Raw genomic sequence first — 23,171 nt, 5'->3', positions numbered from 1 at the left:
TCCCAATAACAGAGGGAGGACTGGGCTGCCCCTCAGTGGTGAGATATTATAGAGCAGACATATTATACATCCCAATAACAGAGGGAGGACTGGGCTGCCCCTCAGTGGTGAGATACTATAGAGCAGCCATATTATACATCCCAATAACAGAGGGAGGACTGGGCTGTCCCTCAGTGGTGAGATATTATAGAGCAGCCATATTATACATCCCAATAACAGAGGGAGGACTGGGCTGCTCCTCAGTGGTGAGATACTATAGAGCAGCCATATTATACATCCTAATAACAGAGGGAGGACTGGGCTGCCCCTCAGTGGTGAGATACTATAGAGCAGACATATTATACATCCCAATAACAGAGGGAGGACTGGGCTGCCCCTCAGTGGTGAGATACTATAGAGCAGACATATTATACATCACAATAACAGAGGGAGGACTGGGCTGCCCCTCAGTGGTGAGATATTATAGACCAGACATATTATACATCCCAATAACAGAGGGAGGACTGGGCTGCCCCTCAGTGGTGAGATACTATAGAGCAGACATATTATACATCCCAATAACAGAGGGAGGACTGGGCTGCTCCTCAGTGGTGAGATACTATAGAGCAGCCATATTATACATCCCAATAACAGAGAGAGGACTGGGCTGCCCCTCAGTGGTGAGATATTATAGAGCAGCCATATTATACATCCCAATAACAGAGGGAGGACTGGGCTGCCCCTCAGTGGTGAGATAATATAGAGCAGCCATATTATACATCCCAATAACAGAGAGAGGACTGGGCTGCCCCTCAGTGGTGAGATATTATAGAGCAGCCATATTATACATCCCAATAACAGAAGGAGGACTGGGCTGCCCCTCAGTGGTGAGATATTATAGAGCAGCCATATTATACACCCCAATAACAGAAGGAGGACTGGGCTGCTCCTCAGTGGTGAGATACTATAGAGCAGCCATATTATACATCCCAATAACAGAGGGAGGACTGGGCTGCCCCTCAGTGGTGAGATATTATAGAGCAGCCATATTATACACCCCAATAACAGAAGGAGGACTGGGCTGCTCCTCAGTGGTGAGATACTATAGAGCAGCCATATTATACATCCCAATAACAGAAGGAGGACTGGGCTGCTCCTCAGTGGTGAGATACTATAGAGCAGCCATATTATACATCCCAATAACAGAGGGAGGACTGGGCTGCTCCTCAGTGGTGAGATACTATAGAGCAGACATATTATACATCCCAATAACAGAGGGAGGACTGGGCTGCTCCTCAGTGGTGAGATACTATAGAGCAGCCATATTATACATCCCAATAACAGAAGGAGGACTGGGCTGTCCCTCAGTGGTGAGATACTATAGAGCAGACATATTATACATCCCAATAACAGAAGGAGGACTGGGCTGCTCCTCAGTGGTGAGATACTATAGAGCAGCCATATTATACATCCCAATAACAGAGGGAGGACTGGGCTGCTCCTCAGTGGTGAGATACTATAGAGCAGACATATTATACATCCCAATAACAGAGGGAGGACTGGGCTGCTCCTCAGTGGTGAGATACTATAGAGCAGCCATATTATACATCCCAATAACAGAAGGAGGACTGGGCTGTCCCTCAGTGGTGAGATACTATAGAGCAGACATATTATACATCCCAATAACAGAGGGAGGACTGGGCTGCTCCTCAGTGGTGAGATACTATAGAGCAGCCATATTATACATCCCAATAACAGAAGGAGGACTGGGCTGTCCCTCAGTGGTGAGATACTATAGAGCAGACATATTATACATCCCAATAACAGAGGGAGGACTGGGCTGCCCCTCAGTGGTGAGATATTATAGAGCAGCCATATTATACATCCCAATAACAGAGGGAGGACTGGGCTGCCCCTCAGTGGGGAGATATTATAGAGCAGCCATATTATACATCCCAATAACAGAGGGAGGACTGGGCTGCTCCTCAGTGGTGAGATATTATAGAGCAGACATATTATACATCCCAATAACAGAAGGAGGACTGGGCTGTCACTCAGTGGTGAGATATTATAGAGCAGACATATTATACATCCCAATAACAGAGGGAGGATTGGGTTGCCCCTCAGTGGTGAGATATTATAGAGCAGCCATATTATACATCCCAATAACAGAGGGAGGACTGGGCTGCTCCTCAGTGGTGAGATACTATAGAGCAGCCATATTATACACCCCAATAACAGAGGGAGGACTGGGCTGCCCCTCAGTGGTGAGATATTATAGAGCAGCCATATTATACATCCCAATAACAGAGGGAGGATTGGGCTGTCACTCAGTGGTGAGATATTATAGAGCAGCCATATTATACATCACAATAACAGAGGGAGGACTGGGCTGCCCCTCAGTGGTGAGATATTATAGAGCAGACATATTATACATCCCAATAACAGAAGGAGGACTGGGCTGCCCCTCAGTGGTGAGATACTATAGAGCAGCCATATTATACATCCCAATAACAGAGGGAGGACTGGGCTGCCCCTCAGTGGTGAGATACTATAGAGCAGACATATTATACATCCCAATAACAGAGGGAGGACTGGGCTGCTCCTCAGTGGTGAGATACTATAGAGCAGCCATATTATACATCCCAATAACAGAGGGAGGACTGGGCTGCCCCTCAGTGGTGAGATACTATAGAGCAGACATATTATACATCCCAATAACAGAGGGAGGACTGGGCTGCCCCTCAGTGGGGAGATATTATAGAGCAGACATATTATACATCCCAATAACAGAGAGAGGACTGGGCTGCCCCTCAGTGGTGAGATACTATAGAGCAGCCATATTATACATCCCAATAACAGAGAGAGGACTGGGCTGCTCCTCAGTGGTGAGATACTATAGAGCAGACATATTATACATCACAATAACAGAGGGAGGACTGGGCTGCCCCTCAGTGGTGAGATAATATAGAGCAGCCATATTATACATCCCAATAACAGAGGGAGGACTGGGCTGCTCCTCAGTGGTGAGATATTATAGAGCAGCCATATTATACACCCCAATAACAGAGGGAGGATTGGGTTGCCCCTCAGTGGTGAGATACTATAGAGCAGCCATATTATACATCCCAATAACAGAGGGAGGACTGGGCTGCCCCTCAGTGGTGAGATATTATAGAGCAGACATATTATACATCCCAATAACAGAGAGAGGACTGGGCTGCCCCTCAGTGGTGAGATATTATAGAGCAGACATATTATACATCCCAATAACAGAGAGAGGACTGGGCTGCTCCTCAGTGGTGAGATACTATAGAGCAGCCATATTATACATCCCAATAACAGAGAGAGGACTGGGCTGCTCCTCAGTGGTGAGATACTATAGAGCAGCCATATTATATATCCCAATAACAGAGGGAGGACTGCGCTGCCCCTCAGTGGTGAGATATTATAGAGCAGTCATATTATACATCCCAATAACAGAGAGAGGACTGGGCTGCCCCTCAGTGGTGAGATATGATAGAGCAGCCATATTATACATCCCAATAACAGAGGGAGGACTGGGCTGCCCCTCAGTGGTGAGATACTATAGAGCAGACATATTATACCTCCCAATAACAGAGGGAGGACTGGGCTGCTCCTCAGTGGTGAGATATTATAGAGCAGACATATTATACCTCCCAATAACAGAGGGAGGACTGGGCTGCTCCTCAGTGGTGAGATACTATAGGGCAGCCATATTATACACCCCAATAACAGAAGGAGGACTGGGCTGCCCCTCAGTGGTGAGATATTATAGGGCAGCCATATTATACACCCCAATAACAGAAGGAGGACTGGGCTGCCCCTCTATGGTGAGATACTATAGAGCAGACATATTATACACCCCAATAACAGAAGGAGGACTGGGCTGCCCCTCAGTGGTGAGATACTATAGAGCAGCCATATTATACATCCCAATAACAGAAGGGGGACTGGGCTGCCCCTCAGTGGTGAGATATTATAGAGCAGCCATATTATACACCCCAATAACAGAGGGAGGACTGGGCTGCCCCTCAGTGGTGAGATACTATAGAGCAGCCATATTATACACCCCAATAACAGAGGGAGGACTGGGCTGCCCCTCAATGGTGAGATATTATAGAGCAGACATATTATACATCCCAATAACAGAGGGAGGACTGGGCTGCCCCTCAGTGGTGAGATACTATAGAGCAGCCATATTATACACCCCAATAACAGAGGGAGGACTGGGCTGCCCCTCAATGGTGAGATATTATAGAGCAGACATATTATACATCCCAATAACAGAGGGAGGACTGGGCTCCCCCTCAGTGGTGAGATACTATAGAGCAGCCATATTATACATCCCAATAACAGAAGGGGGACTGGGCTGCCCCTCAGTGGTGAGATATTATAGAGCAGCCATATTATACACCCCAATAACAGAGGGAGGACTGGGCTGCCCCTCAGTGGTGAGATACTATAGAGCAGCCATATTATACATCCCAATAACAGAAGGGGGACTGGGCTGCTCCTCAGTGGTGGGATACTATAGAGCAGCCATATTATACATCCCAATAACAGAGGGAGGACAGAGCTGCCCCTCAGTGGTGAGATACTATAGAGCAGCCATATTATACATCCCAATAACAGAGGGAGGACTGGGCTGCCCCTCAGTGGTGAGATATTATAGAGCAGACATATTATACATCCCAATAACAGAGGGAGGACTGGGCTGCCCCTCAGTGGTGAGATATTATAGAGCAGACATATTATACATCCCAATAACAGAGGGAGGACTGGGCTGCCCCTCAGTGGTGAGATACTATAGAGCAGCCATATTATACATCCCAATAACAGAAGGGGGACTGGGCTGCTCCTCAGTGGTGAGATACTATAGAGCAGCCATATTATACATCCCAATAACAGAGGGAGGACAGAGCTGCCCCTCAGTGGTGAGATACTATAGAGCAGCCATATTATACATCCCAATAACAGAGGGAGGACAGGGCTGCCCCTCAGTGGTGAGATATTATAGAGCAGACATATTATACATCCCAATAACAGAGGGAGTACTGGGCTGCTCCTCAGTGGTGAGATACTATAGAGCAGACATATTATACATCCCAATAACAGAGGGAGGACAGGGCTGTCCCTCAGTGGTGAGATACTATAGAGCAGCCATATTATACATCCCAATAACAGAGGGAGGACTGGGCTGCTCCTCAGTGGTGAGATACTATAGAGCAGTCATATTATACATCCCAATAACAGAAGGAGGACAGAGCTGCCCCTCAGTGGTGAGATACTATAGAGCAGTCATATTATACATCCCAATAACAGAGGGAGGACTGGGCTGCTCCTCAGTGGTGAGATACTATAGAGCAGTCATATTATACATCCCAATAACAGAGGGAGGACTGGGCTGCTCCTCAGTGGTGAGATACTATAGAGCAGACATATTATACATCCCAATAACAGAGAGAGGACTGGGCTGCCCCTCAGTGGTGAGATACTATAGAGCAGACATATTATACATCCCAATAACAGAGGGAGGACTGGGCTGCTCCTCAGTGGTGAGATACTATAGAGCAGACATATTATACATCCCAATAACAGAAGGAGGACAGAGCTGCCCCTCAGTGGTGAGATACTATAGAGCAGTCATATTATACATCCCAATAACAGAGGGAGGACTGGGCTGCTCCTCAGTGGTGAGATACTATAGAGCAGTCATATTATACATCCCAATAACAGAGGGAGGACTGGGCTGCTCCTCAGTGGTGAGATACTATAGAGCAGACATATTATACATCCCAATAACAGAGAGAGGACTGGGCTGCCCCTCAGTGGTGAGATACTATAGAGCAGACATATTATACATCCCAATAACAGAGGGAGGACTGGGCTGCTCCTCAGTGGTGAGATACTATAGAGCAGACATATTATACATCCCAATAACAGAGGGAGGACTGGGCTGCTCCTCAGTGGTGAGATACTATAGAGCAGCCATATTATACATCCCAATAACAGAGGGAGGACTGGGCTGTTCCTCAGTGGTGAGATACTATAGAGCAGACATATTATACATCCCAATAACAGAGGGAGGACTGGGCTGCTCCTCAGTGGTGAGATACTATAGAGCAGCCATAATATACACCCCAATAACAGAAGGAGGACAGAGCTGCCCCTCAGTGGTGAGATACTATAGAGCAGTCATATTATACATCCCAATAACAGAGGGAGGACTGAGCTGCCCCTCAGTGGTGAGATATTATAGAGCAGACATATTATACATCCCAATAACAGAGGGAGGACTGGGCTGCTCCTCAGTGGTGAGATACTATAGAGCAGTCATATTATACATCCCAATAACAGAGGGAGGACTGGGCTGCCCCTCAGTGGTGAGATATTATAGAGCAGCCATATTATACATCCCAATAACAGAGGGAGGTCTGGGCTGCCCCTCAGTGGTGAGATATTATAGAGCAGCCATATTATACATCCCAATAACAGAAGGAGGACTGGGCTGCTCCTCAGTGGTGAGATACTATAGAGCAGCCATATTATACATCCCAATAACAGAGGGAGGATTGGGTTGCCCCTCAGTGGTGAGATATTATAGAGCAGCCATATTATACATCCCAATAACAGAGGGAGGATTGGGTTGCCCCTCAGTGGTGAGATACTATAGAGCAGACATATTATACATCCCAATAACAGAGGGAGGACTGGGCTGCTCCTCAGTGGTGAGATACTATAGAGCAGACATATTATACATCCCAATAACAGAGGGAGGATTGGGTTGCCCCTCAGTGGTGAGATATTATAGAGCAGCCATATTATACATCCCAATAACAGAGGGAGGACTGGGCTGCTCCTCAGTGGTGAGATACTATAGAGCAGCCATATTATACATCCCAATAACAGAGGGAGGATTGGGTTGCCCCTCAGTGGTGAGATATTATAGAGCAGCCATATTATACATCCCAATAACAGAGGGAGGACTGGGCTGTCACTCAGTGGTGAGATATTATAGAGCAGACATATTATACATCCCAATAACAGAAGGAGGACAGAGCTGCCCCTCAGTGGTGAGATACTATAGAGCAGACATATTATACATCCCAATAACAGAAGGAGGACAGAGCTGCCCCTCAGTGGTGAGATACTATAGAGCAGACATATTATACATCCCAATAACAGAGGGAGGACTGGGCTGCTCCTCAGTGGTGAGATACTATAGAGCAGCCATATTATACATCCCAATAACAGAGGGAGGACTGGGCTGCCCCTCAGTGGTGAGATATTATAGAGCAGACATATTATACATCCCAATAACAGAGGGAGGACTGGGCTGCCCCTCAGTGGTGAGATACTATAGAGCAGCCATATTATACATCCCAATAACAGAGGGAGGACTGGGCTGTCCCTCAGTGGTGAGATATTATAGAGCAGCCATATTATACATCCCAATAACAGAGGGAGGACTGGGCTGCTCCTCAGTGGTGAGATACTATAGAGCAGCCATATTATACATCCTAATAACAGAGGGAGGACTGGGCTGCCCCTCAGTGGTGAGATACTATAGAGCAGACATATTATACATCCCAATAACAGAGGGAGGACTGGGCTGCCCCTCAGTGGTGAGATACTATAGAGCAGACATATTATACATCACAATAACAGAGGGAGGACTGGGCTGCCCCTCAGTGGTGAGATATTATAGACCAGACATATTATACATCCCAATAACAGAGGGAGGACTGGGCTGCCCCTCAGTGGTGAGATACTATAGAGCAGACATATTATACATCCCAATAACAGAGGGAGGACTGGGCTGCTCCTCAGTGGTGAGATACTATAGAGCAGCCATATTATACATCCCAATAACAGAGAGAGGACTGGGCTGCCCCTCAGTGGTGAGATATTATAGAGCAGCCATATTATACATCCCAATAACAGAGGGAGGACTGGGCTGCCCCTCAGTGGTGAGATAATATAGAGCAGCCATATTATACATCCCAATAACAGAGGGAGGACTGGGCTGCCCCTCAGTGGTGAGATACTATAGAGCAGCCATATTATACATCCCAATAACAGAGGGAGGACTGGGCTGCCCCTCAGTGGTGAGATATTATAGAGCAGCCATATTATACATCCCAATAACAGAGGGAGGACTGGGCTGCTCCTCAGTGGTGAGATACTATAGAGCAGCCATATTATACATCCCAATAACAGAAGGAGGACTGGGCTGTCCCTCAGTGGTGAGATACTATAGAGCAGACATATTATACATCCCAATAACAGAAGGAGGACTGGGCTGCTCCTCAGTGGTGAGATACTATAGAGCAGCCATATTATACATCCCAATAACAGAGGGAGGACTGGGCTGCTCCTCAGTGGTGAGATACTATAGAGCAGACATATTATACATCCCAATAACAGAGGGAGGACTGGGCTGCTCCTCAGTGGTGAGATACTATAGAGCAGCCATATTATACATCCCAATAACAGAAGGAGGACTGGGCTGTCCCTCAGTGGTGAGATACTATAGAGCAGACATATTATACATCCCAATAACAGAGGGAGGACTGGGCTGCTCCTCAGTGGTGAGATACTATAGAGCAGCCATATTATACATCCCAATAACAGAAGGAGGACTGGGCTGTCCCTCAGTGGTGAGATACTATAGAGCAGACATATTATACATCCCAATAACAGAGGGAGGACTGGGCTGCCCCTCAGTGGTGAGATATTATAGAGCAGCCATATTATACATCCCAATAACAGAGGGAGGACTGGGCTGCCCCTCAGTGGGGAGATATTATAGAGCAGCCATATTATACATCCCAATAACAGAGGGAGGACTGGGCTGCTCCTCAGTGGTGAGATATTATAGAGCAGACATATTATACATCCCAATAACAGAAGGAGGACTGGGCTGTCACTCAGTGGTGAGATATTATAGAGCAGACATATTATACATCCCAATAACAGAGGGAGGATTGGGTTGCCCCTCAGTGGTGAGATATTATAGAGCAGCCATATTATACATCCCAATAACAGAGGGAGGACTGGGCTGCTCCTCAGTGGTGAGATACTATAGAGCAGCCATATTATACATCCCAATAACAGAGGGAGGATTGGGCTGTCACTCAGTGGTGAGATATTATAGAGCAGCCATATTATACATCACAATAACAGAGGGAGGACTGGGCTGCCCCTCAGTGGTGAGATATTATAGAGCAGACATATTATACATCCCAATAACAGAAGGAGGACTGGGCTGCCCCTCAGTGGTGAGATACTATAGAGCAGCCATATTATACATCCCAATAACAGAGGGAGGACTGGGCTGCCCCTCAGTGGTGAGATACTATAGAGCAGACATATTATACATCCCAATAACAGAGGGAGGACTGGGCTGCTCCTCAGTGGTGAGATACTATAGAGCAGCCATATTATACATCCCAATAACAGAGGGAGGACTGGGCTGCCCCTCAGTGGTGAGATACTATAGAGCAGACATATTATACATCCCAATAACAGAGGGAGGACTGGGCTGCCCCTCAGTGGGGAGATATTATAGAGCAGACATATTATACATCCCAATAACAGAGAGAGGACTGGGCTGCCCCTCAGTGGTGAGATACTATAGAGCAGCCATATTATACATCCCAATAACAGAGAGAGGACTGGGCTGCTCCTCAGTGGTGAGATACTATAGAGCAGACATATTATACATCACAATAACAGAGGGAGGACTGGGCTGCCCCTCAGTGGTGAGATAATATAGAGCAGCCATATTATACATCCCAATAACAGAGGGAGGACTGGGCTGCTCCTCAGTGGTGAGATATTATAGAGCAGCCATATTATACACCCCAATAACAGAGGGAGGATTGGGTTGCCCCTCAGTGGTGAGATACTATAGAGCAGCCATATTATACATCCCAATAACAGAGGGAGGACTGGGCTGCCCCTCAGTGGTGAGATATTATAGAGCAGACATATTATACATCCCAATAACAGAGAGAGGACTGGGCTGCCCCTCAGTGGTGAGATATTATAGAGCAGACATATTATACATCCCAATAACAGAGAGAGGACTGGGCTGCTCCTCAGTGGTGAGATACTATAGAGCAGCCATATTATACATCCCAATAACAGAGAGAGGACTGGGCTGCTCCTCAGTGGTGAGATACTATAGAGCAGCCATATTATATATCCCAATAACAGAGGGAGGACTGCGCTGCCCCTCAGTGGTGAGATATTATAGAGCAGTCATATTATACATCCCAATAACAGAGAGAGGACTGGGCTGCCCCTCAGTGGTGAGATATGATAGAGCAGCCATATTATACATCCCAATAACAGAGGGAGGACTGGGCTGCCCCTCAGTGGTGAGATACTATAGAGCAGACATATTATACCTCCCAATAACAGAGGGAGGACTGGGCTGCTCCTCAGTGGTGAGATATTATAGAGCAGACATATTATACCTCCCAATAACAGAGGGAGGACTGGGCTGCTCCTCAGTGGTGAGATACTATAGGGCAGCCATATTATACACCCCAATAACAGAAGGAGGACTGGGCTGCCCCTCAGTGGTGAGATATTATAGGGCAGCCATATTATACACCCCAATAACAGAAGGAGGACTGGGCTGCCCCTCTATGGTGAGATACTATAGAGCAGACATATTATACACCCCAATAACAGAAGGAGGACTGGGCTGCCCCTCAGTGGTGAGATACTATAGAGCAGCCATATTATACATCCCAATAACAGAAGGGGGACTGGGCTGCCCCTCAGTGGTGAGATATTATAGAGCAGCCATATTATACACCCCAATAACAGAGGGAGGACTGGGCTGCCCCTCAGTGGTGAGATACTATAGAGCAGCCATATTATACACCCCAATAACAGAGGGAGGACTGGGCTGCCCCTCAATGGTGAGATATTATAGAGCAGACATATTATACATCCCAATAACAGAGGGAGGACTGGGCTGCCCCTCAGTGGTGAGATACTATAGAGCAGCCATATTATACACCCCAATAACAGAGGGAGGACTGGGCTGCCCCTCAATGGTGAGATATTATAGAGCAGACATATTATACATCCCAATAACAGAGGGAGGACTGGGCTCCCCCTCAGTGGTGAGATACTATAGAGCAGCCATATTATACATCCCAATAACAGAAGGGGGACTGGGCTGCCCCTCAGTGGTGAGATATTATAGAGCAGCCATATTATACACCCCAATAACAGAGGGAGGACTGGGCTGCCCCTCAGTGGTGAGATACTATAGAGCAGCCATATTATACATCCCAATAACAGAAGGGGGACTGGGCTGCTCCTCAGTGGTGGGATACTATAGAGCAGCCATATTATACATCCCAATAACAGAGGGAGGACAGAGCTGCCCCTCAGTGGTGAGATACTATAGAGCAGCCATATTATACATCCCAATAACAGAGGGAGGACTGGGCTGCCCCTCAGTGGTGAGATATTATAGAGCAGACATATTATACATCCCAATAACAGAGGGAGGACTGGGCTGCCCCTCAGTGGTGAGATATTATAGAGCAGACATATTATACATCCCAATAACAGAGGGAGGACTGGGCTGCCCCTCAGTGGTGAGATACTATAGAGCAGCCATATTATACATCCCAATAACAGAAGGGGGACTGGGCTGCTCCTCAGTGGTGAGATACTATAGAGCAGCCATATTATACATCCCAATAACAGAGGGAGGACAGAGCTGCCCCTCAGTGGTGAGATACTATAGAGCAGCCATATTATACATCCCAATAACAGAGGGAGGACAGGGCTGCCCCTCAGTGGTGAGATATTATAGAGCAGACATATTATACATCCCAATAACAGAGGGAGTACTGGGCTGCTCCTCAGTGGTGAGATACTATAGAGCAGACATATTATACATCCCAATAACAGAGGGAGGACAGGGCTGTCCCTCAGTGGTGAGATACTATAGAGCAGCCATATTATACATCCCAATAACAGAGGGAGGACTGGGCTGCTCCTCAGTGGTGAGATACTATAGAGCAGTCATATTATACATCCCAATAACAGAAGGAGGACAGAGCTGCCCCTCAGTGGTGAGATACTATAGAGCAGTCATATTATACATCCCAATAACAGAGGGAGGACTGGGCTGCTCCTCAGTGGTGAGATACTATAGAGCAGTCATATTATACATCCCAATAACAGAGGGAGGACTGGGCTGCTCCTCAGTGGTGAGATACTATAGAGCAGACATATTATACATCCCAATAACAGAGAGAGGACTGGGCTGCCCCTCAGTGGTGAGATACTATAGAGCAGACATATTATACATCCCAATAACAGAGGGAGGACTGGGCTGCTCCTCAGTGGTGAGATACTATAGAGCAGACATATTATACATCCCAATAACAGAAGGAGGACAGAGCTGCCCCTCAGTGGTGAGATACTATAGAGCAGTCATATTATACATCCCAATAACAGAGGGAGGACTGGGCTGCTCCTCAGTGGTGAGATACTATAGAGCAGTCATATTATACATCCCAATAACAGAGGGAGGACTGGGCTGCTCCTCAGTGGTGAGATACTATAGAGCAGACATATTATACATCCCAATAACAGAGAGAGGACTGGGCTGCCCCTCAGTGGTGAGATACTATAGAGCAGACATATTATACATCCCAATAACAGAGGGAGGACTGGGCTGCTCCTCAGTGGTGAGATACTATAGAGCAGACATATTATACATCCCAATAACAGAGGGAGGACTGGGCTGCTCCTCAGTGGTGAGATACTATAGAGCAGCCATATTATACATCCCAATAACAGAGGGAGGACTGGGCTGTTCCTCAGTGGTGAGATACTATAGAGCAGACATATTATACATCCCAATAACAGAGGGAGGACTGGGCTGCTCCTCAGTGGTGAGATACTATAGAGCAGCCATAATATACACCCCAATAACAGAAGGAGGACAGAGCTGCCCCTCAGTGGTGAGATACTATAGAGCAGTCATATTATACATCCCAATAACAGAGGGAGGACTGAGCTGCCCCTCAGTGGTGAGATATTATAGAGCAGACATATTATACATCCCAATAACAGAGGGAGGACTGGGCTGCTCCTCAGTGGTGAGATACTATAGAGCAGTCATATTATACATCCCAATAACAGAAGGAGGACTGAGCTGCCCCTCAGTGGTGAGATACTATAGAGCAGACATATTATACATCCCAATAACAGAAGGAGGACTGGGCTGTCCCTCAGTGGTGAGATACTATAGAGCAGCCATATTATACATCCCAATAACAGAGGGAGGACTGGGCTGCTCCTCAGTGGTGAGATACTATAGAGCAGCCATATTATACACCCCAATAACAGAGGGAGGACTGGGCTGCCCCTCAGTGGTGAGATACTATAGAGCAGCCATATTATACATCCCAATAACAGAGGGAGGACTGGGCTGCCTCTCAGTGGTGAGATACTATAGAGCAGACATATTATACATCCCAATAACAGAGGGAGGACTGGGCTGCCCCTCAGTGTTGAGGTTTTATAGAGCAGCCATATTATACATCCCAATAACAGAGGGAGGACAGAGCTGCCCCTCAGTGTTGAGGTTTTATAGAGCAGTCATATTTGAACAACTGAGGTTGATATGGAATGATTAGGATGACAGACATTTTCTATCCACTGGCTAACACGGTACCAAGATATATTTCTTTCGTGTATCAGACATTGGATATAAATTCTTCAATGTTGGATGGTGTTTCTATTCATATATCATTACCGGGTGTAACCCCGGCGGTGATATTAGTTGTGTCGGCCACTAGCGGTGGAGCCGGCGCTGGGAGCGTGGGGCGTACTGATCAATAACCTGCACACTATTACATTGCCGCTGTCTAGAGCCCCCATACAGACTTTGGAGCAGTCTATTCTGGACCTCCAGATTCAATAACTGGAAATCCCTGGAGTCCTACTGGTTGGGGACTTGTATGAGGAAGGAATATGGTCGTCCTCCTCTACGATCAGAGAGATATCACCTTCCACATAGAGATCATTATAAATATCTACAATTAGGCATTTTCTATAGGGAAACAATAATCTATATAATCGTCCAAGGGTCACTTCCGTCTGTCTGTCTGTTACGGAAATCCCGCGTTGTTGACCGACCAATCAGCGTCGGGCACAGTCCGGCCGCGAATTCTCCCCTTCCTATTCTCCGTCAGTGCCCCTCCAGTCACCGCTCACACAGGGTTAATGGCTGCGTCACACTGCGGTGTATGAAGTCCGGTAACGCCGCTATTAACCCTGTGTGACCAACTTTTTACTATTCATGCGGCATCAATAGTAAAAAGATCTAATGATAAAAATAATTAAAAAATAAAAAATTATATTCTCACCTTCCGTCGTCTTTCCCGCTCCTCGCGACGCTCCGGTCACAAGAATGTATTGCGGTTTTGCAACGTCATCTCGCGAGACCGCAATGCATTCTTGGGACCGGAGCCTCGCGAGGAGCATCGCTAAACGCCTGGGCTGGATCCAGGGGCCGACGGAAGGTGAGGATATTACTATTTTATTTTAATTCTTTTTTTTTTTTTTTTTTTTTTAACAGGGATATGGTGCCCACATTGCTATATACTACGTTCACAGAGAAAAAAAGAATATCTTTGGGGACCTATATCCTTAAAAAATTCACACAAAAAAAAAAATTATATATTAAAAACCAACAAAATAGGTGCACTCAACACAAACCATCACCATGACAGCAACATATCATAGAAAAGACCAGGGTGGTGCCTAGCCCTGTGCTGCACTACCTGCACCCTGCCTGCCAGCGGAGGTTGGCACCCTACAATAGTACGACAGTGGCGCCCCCGCTCACCGGCGACTATCCCTCTATCCTGTCCCTTGTTAGAGGATTAATATGTAATAAGGTGCTGTAGTGCTTATCAAAATGTATAAATGCTCCCCAGGGTTACATATATATGTACGGATCCCCTCAGTATAACTCTGATTAGTAATACATGTATTCCAGACACAGTACAGTTTGATGTAAAAAATTCCAAGTATCTGGCCTAGTGCACATCCAGATCACCCTGGTGCACTAATTATTACCAAATATATATAATCCACAATCAATCGGTGTCACCACTATTCGGACCCCAAATAATAGACCATAATCAGTCGGTCTCCTTGCTATTAGGGTACCGTATAAAACCCTTGGGCACAACCATATATATTGCTTATATGTCTGTAAGCGTATCCCTTCTGTACTCATGAAGTATATTTGGAGTATTTCTGATAAGCACTACAGCACCTTATTACATATTATACCCTTAATCATCTAACAAGGGACAGCATAGAGGAGAGTCGTCATGGAGCGGGGGCGCCACTGTCGTACTATTGTAGGGTGCCAACCTCCGCTGACAGGCAGGGGCAGAGTAGATAGCATTATAGACCCCAATTTTGCTTCAATCATACAAACGACTGTGATTTGTTATGACTGTTTATGTTCCTATCCCATCCTGTTAGGGCCCAATAGGGGTAGGAGGGATAGTCGCCGGTGAGCGGGGGCGCCAATTGCGCAGGATTATAGGGTGCCAACCTCCGCTGGCAGGCAGGGTGCAGGTAGTGCAGTACAGGGCTAGGCACCACCCTGGTCTTTTCTATGATATGTTGCTGTCATGGTGATGGTTTGTGTAGTGCACCTATTTTGTTGGTTTTTAATGTAATAATAATAAAGGTAATTTTTATCTAGTTAACACAGGGGATTTTTTTCTGTGAATTGCTATATACTACTATGTGGGCTGTGCTATATACTACATGGCTGTGTTATATACTGCGTGGGCTGTGTTATATACTACGTCTCTGTGCTATATACGTGGGCTGTGCTATATATTACGTGGCTGTGCATTATATTACCCTGGCTGGGCAATACGTGGCTGTTATATACTATGTGGGCTGTGCTATATACATGGGCTGTGCTATATACTATGTGGGCTGTGTTATATACACTACGTGGCCTGTGCTATAAACTACGTGGCTGTGTTATATACTACGTCTCTGTGCTATATACGTGGGCTGTGCTATATATTACGTGGCTGTGCATTATATTACCCTGGCTGGGCAATACGTGGTTGTTATATACTATGTGGGCTGTGCTATATACATGGGCTGTGCTATATACTATGTGGGCTGTGTTATATACACTACGTGGCCTGTGCTATAAACTACGTGGCTGTGTTATATACTGCGTGGGCTGTGTTATATACTACATCTCTGTGCTATATACGTGGGCTATGCCATATACTACGTGGCTGTGCAATATATTACCCTGGCTGGGCAATACACTACGTGGCTGTTATATACTACGTGGGCTGTGCTATATACTACATGGCTGTTCTATATACTACGTGGGCTGTGCTATATACTACGTGGGCTGTGCTATAAACTACGTGGATGTGCAATATACTACGTGGCTGTGCTATATATTACGTAGCTGTGCTATATACTATGTGGCTGTGTTATATACTATGTAGGCTGTGCTATATACTACGTGGCTATGCTGTGTACTACGGGGTTGTGCTATATACTTTGTGGCTGTGCTATATACTACGTGGGCTGTGCTATATACTACGTGAGCTGTGCTATATACTACGTGGCTGTGCTATATACTACGTGGCTGTGCTATATACTACGTGGCTGTGCTATATACTACGTGGCTGTGCTATATACTACGTGGGCTGTGCTATATACTACGTGGGCTGTGCTATATGCTACGTGGGCTGTGCTATGTACTACGTGGGCTGTGTAATATACGTGGCTGTGCTATATATTATGTGGCTGTTATATACTACGAGGGCTGTGCTATATGCTACGTGGCTGTGCTATATACTACGTGGGCTGTGTTATATACTACGTGGGCTGTGTTATATGCTACGTGGCTGTGCTATATTTCTCTGCTGTATCTGTGCATCATGAATCGTGGTATGTGTTAAAGAGGTGGGCCCACTGAGACTCTTTCGCCCGGGGCCGTCAAAAACCTGGAGCCGGCCCTGGCTTCACTGATTGTTCGTGGCCGGCCGTGAATTGGCGCAGTCTTTGAACGATGCTTCGCTAATTGGTCGCGTCCGGCCGGCCGAATCCTGTGTCTAAATTGCATTATTCTGAAAACTTCATAAACTACATGCATATTCTAGAATACCCGATGCGTTAGAATCGGGCCACCATCTAGTATAAAATATTCTCACAACCTCCAATCTATATACGATGCTCCTCGCCCAGCGCGGCAAAGGAGAGCGGTCTGTAGGCCACAACCATATGCTGGAGGAGACCTTCCCCTCTCTGGACTCGTATCTCCACAAATGGGAGACTGATCTACAATCCGTGATCTCCCCGGTCAGTGGCGGACGTCCGTCTCAATGATATGGACACTCTAGGTGCCCCGACCTCCTGGAGAGCGCCAGAAAGCTGCTGTAGCGGTGGTATTCACATTATACAGTGTCTGAGATCTACCGCAGCTCCCCGGATGTGTGACGAGACCCCAACACAGATGTGATACAAGTCTGGTGGGATTGCCATAGGGTGGAGCGGCTCTGGGGGGCAATCCCTCACTTAGTGTCCCAGATTAGCGGCATCCCAATGAAGAATAGGAGGGAGCAGGCGCTTCTGGCCACTGACCTGGATGTAATCCCACCCCAGCTCCGGACAGTGATCGCACACTCTCATAGCTACGAACATTAGAATCGCAGGATATTGGAGAAACCCCCAATGTCCGTCACTAGCCAAGATCGTGGCTCTGGTGAAGGACCGCTGTCTGTCAGAGAAGATAATGGCTCCATCCACCAGTAACACAGGGTCACGTCTGAGGAGACGGGCCGGCTGCCACCATTCACACTAGACTGAGGAGACAGAGGTCTAATAATGGCGATACGCCGGATAATCATCTGACGGCGTCACCTCCTCCCATAATAGTTATGTGTAGCCCATAAATGATTAAGAAAGACATTGTAATGATGGGCAATGATCGGAGGCTACATTGTAAAGTATGACTTATAAAACAAGAAAAAGATTATGGTAAAATAAAAAAAAGGAGAATGATCCTAAACACACGGCAGATTCCACCATAGACGACGTCAGAAGGCACGAGATGGAGGCTTTACAATGGCCCTCACAGTCCCCTGATCATCACTGACAATCTGTGGTGAGACCTCAGCATAGCAGAGGACGCGAGACCACCAGGAACCTCACAGAACGGGAGGAATTCTCCAAGAAGAACGGCGGAAAAACCCTCAAAGAATGGGAAGACGTGTCTACAAGCTGCGAGACCTGCTATAAAATACAAAGGGAACGGAACCTGCTTCACTGTTCCAGATAAAGGAATCACGGCCAGGGGCGCACAGACTTTTACATGTCACCACATATATGTACACATACTTGTCATCCGCACAGGTTCCACTTTCTACAACTTTTTAGATTTTTTTTCTTTAAATGCCAGAAGGGATTTGTGATCATGTGATCGCATCATTATGTCCGACCTCCCCCACACAGTTACATCACGTGTCCTCACCCAGTGGCGTCTCATCCAGCAAAGATTTGGTGTTCAGGTCGGCACCATGAGCAACAAGCATCTCCACCAATTGCATCTGTGGAAGACAAAAAACTGGTGATAACACAGCACCGCCAGGCAGCCCGAGGCCCCGCCTCCCTCCACCAGGCAGCCCGAGACCCCGCCTCCCTCCACCAGGCAGCCCGAGACCCCGCTTCCCTCCACCAGGCAGCCCGAGACCCCGCCTCCCTCCACCAGGCAGGCCAAGGCCCAGCCTTTATCCACCAGGCAGCCCGAGGTCTCGCTTCCCTCCGCCAGGCAGCCCGAGGCCCCGCCTCCCTCCACCAGGCAGCCTGATGCCCCACCTCCTTCCGCCAGGCAGCCTGAGGCCCCACCTCCCTCCACCAGGCAGCCCGATGACCCACCTCCCTCCGCCAGGCAGTCCGAGGCCCCAACTCCCTCCGCCAGGCAGCCCGAGGCCCCGCTTTTATCCACCAGGCAGCCCGAGGTCTCGCCTCCCTCCACCAGGCAGCCCGAGGCCCCGCCTCCCTCCGCCAGGCAGCCCGAGGACCCACCTCCCTCCGTCAGGCAGCCCGAGGCCCCATCTCCCTCCGCCAGGCAGCCCGAGGCCCCATCTCCCTCCGCCAGGCAGCCCGAGGCCCCACCTCCCTCCGCCAGGCAGCCCGAGGCCCCGCCTCCCTCCACCAGGCAGCCCGAGGCCCCGCCTTTATCCACCAGGCAGCCCGAGGTCTCGCCTCTCTCCGCCAGGCAGCCCGAGAACCCGCCTCCCTCCACCAGGCAGCCCGAGGCCCCACCTCCCTCCGCCAGGCAGCCCGAGGCCCCACTTCCCTCCGCCAGGCAGCCCGAGGCCCCGCCTTTATCCACCAGGCAGCCCGAGGTCTCGCCTCCCTCCGCCAGGCAGCCCGAGAACCCGCTTCCCTCCACCAGGCAGCCCGAGGCCCCACCTCCCTCCACCAGGCAGCCCGAGGCCCCGCTTCCCTCCGCCAGGCAGCCCGAGGCCCCGCTTCCCTCCGCCAGGCAGCCCGAGGCCCCACCTCCCTCCACCAGGCAGCCCGAGGCCCCGCTTCCCTCCGCCAGGCAGCCCGAGGCCCCACCTCCCTCCGCCAGGCAGCCCGAGGCCCCACCTCCCTCCGCCAGGCAGCCCGAGGCCCCGCCTCCCTCCGCCAGGCAGCCCGAGGCCCCGCTTCCCTCCGCCAGGCAGCCCGAGGCCCCGCTTCCCTCCGCCAGGCAGCCCGAGGCCCCACCTCCCTCCGCCAGGCAGCCCGAGGCCCCACCTCCCTCCGCCAGGCAGCCCGAGGCCCCACCTCCCTCCGCCAGGCAGCCCGAGGCCCCGCTTCCCTCCGCCAGGCAGCCCGAGGCCCCGCTTCCCTCCGCCAGGCAGCCCGAGGCCCCACCTCCCTCCACCAGGCAGCCCGAGGCCCCGCTTCCCTCCGCCAGGCAGAAGCGGACAGGCACTTACCTGACCCCAACAAGCTGCGGCATGGAGCGGCTCCCAACCATCACTGTCCCGAGCATTCAATGAGGCCATGTGTTCCAGCAGAAGCTCCGCCGCCGCCACGTAACCATTCGCTGCAGCAATATGTAGCTGTAATACAGAGGAAGAGGTCACAGTCCTGAGGTCGGTGCATTAGAGAGGGGAAAAGATGAGCTGCTCCCCGTGTATAAGGGAGGGGGGAAGGGGAGATGAGCTGCTCCATGCGTATTGGGGGGGGAAGATGAGCTGCTCCATGCGTATTGGGGGGGGGGGGAGATGAGTTGCTCCCCGTGTATTAGGGGAGGGGGAGATGAGCTGCTCCCCGTGTATTGGGGGGGAAGATGAGGTGCTCCCTGTGTATTAGAGGGGGGGAGGGACAAGCTGCTCCCCATGTATTAAGAGGGGGGAGATGAGCAGCACCCCATGTATTGGGGGGGGGGGGGGGGGAGATGAGTTGCTCCCCGTGTATTAGAGGGGGGGAGGGACAAGCTGCTCCCCATGTATTAAGAGGGGGGAGATGAGCAGCACCCCATGTATTGGGGGGGGGGGGGGGGGGAGATGAGTTGCTCCCCGTGTATTAGAGGGGGGGGGGGGGAGATGAGTTGCTCCCCGTGTATTAGGGGCAGGGATGAGTTGCTCCCCGTGTATTAGGGGCTGGGATGAGTTGCTCCCCGTGTATTAGGGGCAGGGATGAGTTGCTCCCCGTGTATTAGGGGCTGGGATGAGTTGCTCCCCGTGTATTAGGGGCAGGGATGAGTTTCTCCCCGTGTATTAGGGGCAGGGATGAGTTTCTCCCCGTGTATTAGGGGCAGGGATGAGTTGCTCCCCGTGTATTAGGGGCAGGGATGAGTTGCTCCCCGTGTATTAGGGGCTGGGATGAGTTGCTCCCCGTGTATTAGGGGCTGGGATGAGTTGCTCCCCGTGTATTAGGGGCAGGGATGAGTTGCTCCCCGTGTATTAGGGGCAGGGATGAGTTGCTCCCCGTGTATTAGGGGCAGGGATGAGTTGCTCCCGGTGCATTAGGGGCAGGGATGAGTTGCTCCCCGTGTATTAGGGGCTGGGATGAGTTGCTCCCCGTGTATTAGGGGCAGGGATGAGTTGCTCCCCGTGTATTAGGGGCAGGGATGAGTTGCTCCCCGTGTATTAGGGGCAGGGATGAGTTGCTCCCCGTGTATTAGGGGCAGGGATGAGTTGCTCCCCGTGCATTAGGGGCAGGGATGAGTTGCTCCCCGTGTATTAGGGGCAGGGATGAGTTGCTCCCCGTGTATTAGAGGGGGGGGAGGGACAAGCTGCTCCCCATGTATTAAGAGGGGGGAGATGAGCAGCACCCCATGTATTGGGGGGGGGGGGGGGGGGAGATGAGTTGCTCCCCGTGTATTAGAGGGGGGGGGGGGGGGGGGAGATGAGTTGCTCCCCGTGTATTAGGGGCAGGGATGAGTTGCTCCCCGTGTATTAGGGGGGGGGATGAGTTGCTCCCCGTGTATTAGGGGCTGGGATGAGTTGCTCCCCGTGTATTAGGGGCAGGGATGAGTTGCTCCCCGTGTATTAGGGGCAGGGATGAGTTGCTCCCCGTGCATTAGGGGCAGGGATGAGTTGCTCCCCGTGCATTAGGGGCAGGGATGAGTTGCTCCCCGTGCATTAGGGGCAGGGATGAGTTGCTCCCCGTGTATTAGGGGCAGGGATGAGTTGCTCCCCGTGTATTAGGGGCTGGGATGAGTTGCTCCCCGTGTATTAGGGGCAGGGATGAGTTGCTCCCCGTGTATTAGGGGCAGGGATGAGTTGCTCCCCGTGTATTAGGGGCTGGGATGAGTTGCTCCCCGTGTATTAGGGGCAGGGATGAGTTGCTCCCCGTGTATTAGGGGCTGGGATGAGTTGCTCCCCGTGTATTAGGGGCTGGGATGAGTTGCTCCCCGTGTATTAGGGGCTGGGATGAGTTGCTCCCCGTGTATTAGGGGCAGGGATGAGTTGCTCCCCGTGTATTAGGGGCTGGGATGAGTTGCTCCCCGTGTATTAGGGGCAGGGATGAGTTGCTCCCCGTGTATTAGGGGCAGGGATGAGTTGCTCCCCGTGTATTAGGGGCAGGGATGAGTTGCTCCCCGTGTATTAGGGGCAGGGATGAGTTTCTCCCCGTGTATTAGGGGCAGGGATGAGTTGCTCCCCGTGTATTAGGGGCAGGGATGAGTTGCTCCCCGTGTATTAGGGGCAGGGATGAGTTGCTCCCCGTGTATTAGGGGCAGGGATGAGTTGCTCCCCGTGTATTAGGGGCTGGGATGAGTTGCTCCCCGTGTATTAGGGGCAGGGATGAGTTGCTCCCCGTGTATTAGGGGCAGGGATGAGTTGCTCCCCGTGTATTAGGGGCAGGGATGAGTTGCTCCCCGTGTATTAGGGGCAGGGATGAGTTGCTCCCCGTGTATTAGGGGCAGGGATGAGTTGCTCCCCGTGTATTAGGGGCTGGGATGAGTTGCTCCCCGTGTATTAGGGGCAGGGATGAGTTGCTCCCCGTGTATTAGGGGCAGGGATGAGTTGCTCCCCGTGTATTAGGGGCAGGGATGAGTTGCTCCCCGTGCATTAGGGGCAGGGATGAGTTGCTCCCCGTGTATTAGGGGCAGGGATGAGTTGCTCCCCGTGTATTAGGGGCAGGGATGAGTTGCTCCCCGTGCATTAGGGGCAGGGATGAGTTGCTCCCCGTGCATTAGGGGCAGGGATGAGTTGCTCCCTGTGTATTAGGGGCAGGGATGAGTTGCTCCCGGTGCATTAGGGGCAGGGATGAGTTGCTCCCCGTGTATTAGGGGCAGGGATGAGTTGCTCCCCGTGTATTAGGGGCAGGGATGAGTTGCTCCCGGTGCATTAGGGGCAGGGATGAGTTGCTCCCGGTGCATTAGGGGCAGGGATGAGTTGCTCCCCGTGTATTAGGGGCAGGGATGAGTTGCTCCCCGTGTATTAGGGGCAGGGATGAGTTGCTCCCCGTGTATTAGGGGCTGGGATGAGTTGCTCCCCGTGTATTAGGGGCAGGGATGAGTTGCTCCCCGTGTATTAGGGGCAGGGATGAGTTGCTCCCCGTGTATTAGGGGCAGGGATGAGTTGCTCCCCGTGCATTAGGGGCAGGGA

The 23,171-nt window shown here is 50.0% G+C and overlaps 1 protein-coding gene across 1 annotated transcript in view; it reads right to left on the bottom strand.

Annotated features, from left to right (window-relative positions):
* PPP1R16A (protein phosphatase 1 regulatory subunit 16A) overlaps positions 1-23,171 on the bottom strand; it is an 81,933-nt gene that overhangs the window by 22,807 nt on the left and 35,955 nt on the right. The window contains exons 6-7 of the mRNA XM_069732177.1: positions 20,049-20,174; positions 18,590-18,665 (exon numbers count right to left, since the gene is read on the bottom strand). Of these exons, the coding sequence (XP_069588278.1) occupies positions 18,590-18,665; positions 20,049-20,174 (202 nt within the window). The remainder of the gene's footprint in view (positions 1-18,589; positions 18,666-20,048; positions 20,175-23,171) is intronic.

This window comes from Ranitomeya imitator, chromosome 6, assembly GCF_032444005.1.
Source record: "Ranitomeya imitator isolate aRanImi1 chromosome 6, aRanImi1.pri, whole genome shotgun sequence".
Classification (NCBI taxonomy): domain Eukaryota; kingdom Metazoa; phylum Chordata; class Amphibia; order Anura; family Dendrobatidae; genus Ranitomeya; species Ranitomeya imitator.
The sequence above is the reverse complement of the archived record's forward strand: the minus strand, read 5'-3'. Positions and strand labels throughout refer to the sequence as shown.